Genomic DNA, 7,159 nt, shown 5'->3' on the forward strand with positions numbered 1-7,159 from the left:
AAAAAAGAAATGCATGCCTTGGCTAGTCCAGATCCTTCATTCCATAGTCTGCAAAGCCACAATTGCACACAAAAGCTCATGGTGTGAGTAGTTTTAAACAAATTTAAAAACAAAAAAGAAATTCATGCCTTGGCTAGTCCAGATCCTTCATTCCATAGTCTGCAAAGCCACAATTGCACACAAAAGCTCATGGTGTGAGTAGTTTTAAACAAATTTAAAAACAAAAAAGAAATCCATGCCTTGGCTGGTCCAGATCCTTCATTCCATAGTCTGCAAAGCCACAATGGCTTCCCCTGAAGTTTGGAGAAAAAATTCAGAACTGAAATTCCACAAAAGATCCTCTCAGGATGCATTTTTCACAAGATTAAGAAAGAGCCAAATCCCTCCAAGTCCACCTCAATGCCCACCTCTCAGCAGGGCCAGCAAGGAAGAGGCTTCGGATAAGATTTCCAAACCACAGAAGGAATCTTATGGTTGAAACAAACACCACAGAACTGAACTGAACTGATTCGCAAATGAAGTATTGTAATGAGTTCTCAGTTACACATTGTAATCAGATCAAACAGTCGCTCCAAAACATCCTTGATGGTAGAAGGGAAACCCACCAAAGAGAGAAAAAAAGAAAGAAAAAAATGTCTACGAACTGCAAAACAATATGCCAGGAAAACAAGTGATCGTAACAGCAAATAGCAGCTTCATATGCTTACTACTTACAACCTCTTCAAGAAACCTAGTTGGTTCTAGGAGTCGCCCATTCAACTCTGAGGATGAGATTATCATAACCATATCCATTGAGTTTGTTGATGGCCTTCTCTGCATCTTCCTTGTGCACAAAGTTAACAAAGCCAAAGCCTCTGCTCACGCCAGTTTTCTGATCCAATGCAACATAGACACGACTCACTGGCCCAAAGGTGTGGAAGAGCTCAAGTAGATCGGGTTCCCTAGTATCCTCGGAGAGATTGGTCACCCTTACAGAATTCTCTTCATTTCTACGTCTCATCTCGGTGCCACTTCTCTCTGCACCTGCTCTCATACTAGGAGGAACATATGCACCCTTGCCTGCACTGGGCGCAGGAGTTGCAGTCTCTGATGCAAGAGGCTTGTCGACAAAACCATCAGTTTGTGGAGCCAGATCCTTGTACGGACATTTTGAAGTCCAGTGATCACCCTTCTTTCCGCAAGTCCTGCAAACCATGAGAACAGCACCACTCTTGCTGATGGCAGCCAGTGGATCACCTGCAACCTTCGTTTCTTCTGCTTTGCTACCTAGAAAAGTAGAATACCAAATGTTTCAGAAGTCCACACTATCTTACATAAAACACACTAACAGCATGAAAAGCAAGACAAAAGTGACTCAAGAAGAGGATGCCATCCAGGCAGAATGAAACATCACATACATCATGCACAGATAGACAAGCATGTGATTCAAAATTATTTTTAACCAAAACAAAGCATTTGAAAATGAAAGACATGAACGTATAGGGAGAATAAAATACATGACCAATCTAAGGAGAAAAATCTGCAGAAGAAAACACCAAGTTAGGCAGACCAAATGATTTGACATAATTCAGAGGTCTGAGTACATTTCCGGGGAAATAAAACACGCAAAGAAATGAAAACAATTCTTCAGGTCCAATATGAATGGATAGGTCTCATTATCGCAGGACTAGTTCATTCAAGTGAACAAAAATTTCATTTCCTACCCCAAAAAGAGGGGGGGGGGGGGGGGGGGGGACAAAAATACAAGGACATGTGACAATGGAGATCAAAATATATAGACTAACAAAAGGATACTAATTATATAGAAATAATAAAGAAGGAAAATCATTACATTTGAAGGAGTTCCACTTTCCTTTTAGTTTTAAATGACAATCCATTTAGTTTTGATGTACATCAATAAATTTTGTCACTTAGAGGCTTAAGTAGGACATAGACCTCGCCTAATCGGTTAAGTCTGACTTGGTCTCATCTAGTACATCACATTAAGGGTGTGTTTTCATGTCAAAGAAACCAAATCTTAAAAGAAAGCAAATCTGTAAGAATTTTAGTTCCTTTCATTTGCTTTCTGCAAGAATTAAAAATGTCATGTATGTTTTATAGAAAGGAAAGTGGCATGGATCTGCTTTCTAGCATTTGCAACTGCACTATAGAAAAGTTGGACTCAAAAGTCAGATCTTTAGATATCCAAATCCAACTCACATAGACATGGATCAGTTACCTGTGACAAGTATGGATACAAATAACTAGGGTATGGATCTTTTCAAACATAACCTCATGAAAGATCCAAATTTCAAATACGGTCTGGTTTTGGCTCCAGATCCAACTTAGACCTCACAGTGTAGTTATGGATCTATTTAAGACTTGCAAACCGAAGTGGTAGTGAACCCTTAAGTAAATATATTATTTTTCATTAAAAAAGGATATGGCTGAAAAAAAAGGAAAAGTTCAATTTTTTTGTGAAATTAGAGTGAAAGGTTTTTTTTTTACATGAATCGAAGATGCAACTAAAGGCTCAAATCGAGGCAATGCATCTGATCATAAGGTGAAACTAGGGAAAGATTCTCCCAATAGAGAACTGCATCAGCTGAGGGCTACAGTGGTATTAGGGTAGGGCAGCTTCTAGGGCAAGATTACAGAGGTAGAAGGGATTTCGCTAAGCTCAGCAGCAGTCCGCAAGCAACATCGGCAGGAAAGGTGGAAGAAAGAGGCCACACAAAGAGGGAAAGGTTGTGTGAGCCTGCGAGGGCTCATTGCAATAAAGTGGAAATAGTGCACGGAATCGTCTCCTGACCGGGGGTGGTCGGAAAATGAGTCTGTGCATTTTGGGTGTTTCATGGAAATGTAATCCTCACAAGAGCGGAGGATTTTATTTCTCATGTTTGCATCTTCAACGCAGAAACTGCACAGTTTTCTGTGACATTCGGATGAAAACGCATGTTTTCTGTGACATGCAAACGGGCCCTAAGAGTTTCCAAATCCAAGTCAATGGCAACATAAAAATTATATCAATTCTAATACAGATCTAAATATACTAGAATTACACAAGAATTTAGATCAGATTGGAGCATGGAGCTAATAAACTTTACATGTGTGTAGAAGTCTATATATCCGATGCATATTCCAACCACAGAGTCGATTAGGTCATACTAGTAACAACCTATTTACAAGTGTGCATCTAGTTGTACTAAGTATTTTGTTGACACCTACATTGGCAAATTCCACATCTGTCATGGGGGTGGAATCTGACAAAGATGAATAAAGGGCATAATGCAAGTAGATGCGAAAACAAGATTTATGAGTCTCAAGTTTTCAGGGAAAGGTGAATTATGGGCCTTGCTGCCATGCAGAGTGAAATATACAATTCACGAATTAGGCAGATATTGGTGTTTACAAGGCCATTTGCTCAATTGCAGAAAAGGTGGAGCGGAATATCTTATGGATCCAGCATCATGTGAGAGACTATTTGCCTTCTACGAAAGCAAATCACCTTCCCATGTGCAGAATATACCCTTAGATGCATTTCCATATGTCTGAAGGAGAGATTGATTATCAGCTCATTGTTTTAAAGGTCCAAATATTGCAGATATCCATTTAATCTGTCATCACCGTATGAAGGTCCTACACACAGCCTACTCAAACCTTATTGCAGATGTGCACGCACACACACAGTGCAATATATGATATGTTGATAAGCACTCTCACATTCATAAAATAATTTCATGCCTAATCAACCGATTAGTCCAGGTACTTAGTAAAGACACTTGCATTGTTCAAATACATGAAACTAATATGAGAAGCTGATGAGTAACACAAAAACAACTCCAAAAAAATTAGAACAAAAAAAATGACAAGTGAATGGGTATTGCACTAGTTGACAAATTTTATCCTTTAATGAGTTCAAGTCAACCCTCACGAAATAATCTTGGTTCAACAGTATACCTTATTAACTTGATACACTTGACACTGTTCTGATAAAATGAGTAACTAAAATAGTCCATCCAATAAAACCCATGATTTTCATTAAAAGAAGTCAAGAACAGCCACCAGTATTGCTCTTCCATGTTGGACAATGAAGAAACTTGAGAAATCATAAGAATCAATCTTGGGAAAACCTCAATAAATTGTTAAAAACTTTAAAAAGAAAAGGCAAATGAATGGAAGAAGAATATGCTAGTTTGCAATAATATAAAAAATAGAAAAGGACTTAGAGCTTAGAAAAAACTAACGAATCAAGAAAGAGAATTAAGTAAAACAGTTACAAAATGATGTAACCTTTTCTGGATAATATTGTGATGCAGTATGACATGCACATCAAGATAAAACACCTTCAATATAAATCTCCTGAAAATATTATGATAATGTCTCAAAAAGTATCAGACTTATGCCATGCAATTATGAATCAATCTTTGTGTCCGATAAAAAAATGACCAAAACAGGAATCATTAAGGCACAGAAGCAACGACCTATCACCTTATAGTCCCACAGTTACCAGTATTAGCCGAGTCACCAAATTGGAGATATTTTCTATTTTATCAAACATGGTGATGATTTCAGTCTTATCAAACTATAAATCCTACATTTTTTGTTACTTTCATGTTTGATAACACGAACAATTCAACTCCAATGTGTTAATTAAGGAAGTATCCACAGAATCATATAGAAACTGCATCATGCACAACTTTCAGGAAAGGAAACTAGATAACAACAAAAACAGCATTTGGAGATAATATTATGCTCTGTTTGGGAGAGGCGTATTGTGATTTCCCCCAATGATCTCATGCTCTCTGCTGATTGGAAGCAGTTTGTGTTGTCAATACACTGCATTGGGAATTGTATTGAAAGCCCCAACACCACATTTCAACACCATTCACAAGAAGATGTTTTTGGCAACTCCATTCTCAACACCACGTTTTTGCAGAACCATATTTTGACAACACACGGAAATGGTGTTTCCATCTCAATGCAATGCTCCCTCGAAGAGACGTAGTCACGCCAAATTGACAAATAACAAAAAAAAAATCAGAACGGGTAAAAACAGTATGATGAGTACTACATGGATTGACAGAAGAAGAAACCAAAAAACCAAGAAAAAAAAACTTCAACCAAACCATCTCAATCGTACAGGGGTTACTCAAAATTTTCTACCAAAGCACCCTCTAAGAACCAAAAATAGATGTATATTATCCTATTTTCAACTAAAATAAATAAAAACAAATTTTTTCCACCAAATGAAAATTTCATACCCCCAAACTAAATGAAGAAAAATAAAACGCTCACTAGTTCCCCATCACCTTATACAACAAAACCCCATCAAATCTCAACCCAAAGGGAAAAAAAAAGACAGAGAAAACAAAATAATTAGGGAACAAAAAGCAACCAATCCCTAGCATTCAAGCAAGAAAGCCAACAAAGAGAAATAAAAATAATTGGGGGTAAAAGATGGCTTTTTTCTCCCTTCTTTTGGTTCTGTTTTCCGATGGAGGGTGTCCCGATCGCTTACCAGGGGCTCTGGGCCTCTCGAGGAGGATCTCTTCGGTGGAGACCATGGTCATCCTGTCGGCGCCTTCGCCGTGGGCGGCATCGCCGAACTTGCTCCACTCGCGGCGCTCGAGAGCGCGCTTGCTGAGGCGGGCCTTGGCGAGCTTGCGGGTGCGGGAGGTGGTGGTGATCTTCACCTTGTTGCCGTCTTCGTTGAAGCGGTACTCCACCACCTTCTTCACCCCGTTCTCGTCGGGCCCTATCACCAGCGGGGGAGGCAGCAGGAAGTCCAGGTCCCCAAGATCGTCCTCCTCCAACTCCCCCCATCTCAGCTTGCTGCTCGGTGCCGGCGCCATCCTTTCTTCCTCCTCCTCCTCCTTCAACCAAACTCACCGTCTCGAATTCTAGGGTTTTTTGATTTCCCTTCTTTGGTTCCCTCCACTTTTTCGCCTGGCCTTGTACTAGGGGTTTATGTGGCTATTATTTATTCTAAATGGAAAAAAACGGCAGACGATATTTTGTGTGTACAAAACAGCGACAAAAATCGCAGCTATTTCGTGAGAAATTGAAACCTTTTATATTTCTCCCGAATTTTTACTGGAAAATATCGGGATGAAAATAATAAACCCAAAAATGATAAATGTAAAAAGAATAAAAAAAATACAATATATAAAAGGGCTAACATTGGGTGACGTACCAAGTTATATTTTTTTGTTTAACTTGTTTTTCTTAAAACTAACCATACGGATATGATATTTTGTTAATAGGAATTGGATCTTAGATGGTCTGATTATAATACGTAAGCATGAATTGATGAGCCCTGAAGAATCAACCGACCTATAATGTACGATATTTTCGCTCATAAGACTCTGAATCTCTACAATGCCTCGTTTGGACTGGGGATGGAAGACATGATACGGGAAATGAATCGAAGATTAAAATTAAAACTTGGGCGGGAAATGAATCAGATGGGGAAGAAAATATTAATAAAAATTATTTTAAAATAAAAATACACTGTTTTTTTCACGATAAATAGCTGTTTAAAACATAAATATTGCATTTAAATCACTGGTATTTATGTTTTTTCATAAATCTCACGATATTTTGAAAATCTCATGAGAAATTGCTGTTTTAAACTTTGAGGCAATTTATCGTGATATTATCACGAGATTTTCATAAATCTCACAATATTTGTCACTATGGTTAGGGGATTGCAGTCCTTGGCCAATCTCAAAGTGAGCTTGTGACCAGCTATCCAAATGAGCTTGCTGAGATGAAAACAAGGAGCTTTAGATCGTGCTTCCTCCCCAGCTTGCTTAGTGGACAGTTTTGTATGTAAGTTTGTCTGGCTGATGAAGAAAGACAATAGATGAAGGAATGGAATTAATGATCCGTCTTCTAACCTGCAATGGAATATAAGTGATAGAAAGTAGGCTTTGTGGCAAGGAGGAGACTGCTTCATGAACTGAAATGAATCGAAGATCTTTATATTGCCTCCACGACAGAGGATCATTTAAACTGCCCAAAGAATAGTGATCAATCCATGGATATCAAAACCAAAATTCAACATAGCATCTATAACCGATCTTCCAAAGAGAATGCAACTGAACAAGATCAACATCAAGATTTCAAACAAGCTTAGCCAGAAGGGCATTGTTAACATCCTTTAAGTCTCCTCAAA

General features: G+C 38.5%; 1 protein-coding gene across 1 annotated transcript; it reads right to left on the bottom strand.

Moving 5' to 3' along the window:
* Window positions 1-491: 491 nt before the first annotated feature.
* LOC149830570 (uncharacterized) lies at window positions 492-5,936 on the bottom strand. Its single transcript, XM_090016616.1, has 2 exons — window positions 5,501-5,936; window positions 492-1,266 (listed from the first exon to the last, which is right to left on the bottom strand). The coding sequence occupies exons 1-2, from the start codon at window positions 5,832-5,834 to the stop codon at window positions 731-733; spliced, it is 870 nt and encodes a 289-aa protein (XP_089872742.1). The 5' UTR covers window positions 5,835-5,936; the 3' UTR covers window positions 492-730.
* Between the last annotated feature and the right edge of the window lie 1,223 nt (window positions 5,937-7,159).

Source organism: Nuphar pumila, chromosome 8, assembly GCF_984573655.1.
Source record: "Nuphar pumila chromosome 8, dmNupPumi1.hap1.1, whole genome shotgun sequence".
In the NCBI taxonomy this organism is placed as follows: Eukaryota; Viridiplantae; Streptophyta; class Magnoliopsida; order Nymphaeales; family Nymphaeaceae; genus Nuphar; species Nuphar pumila.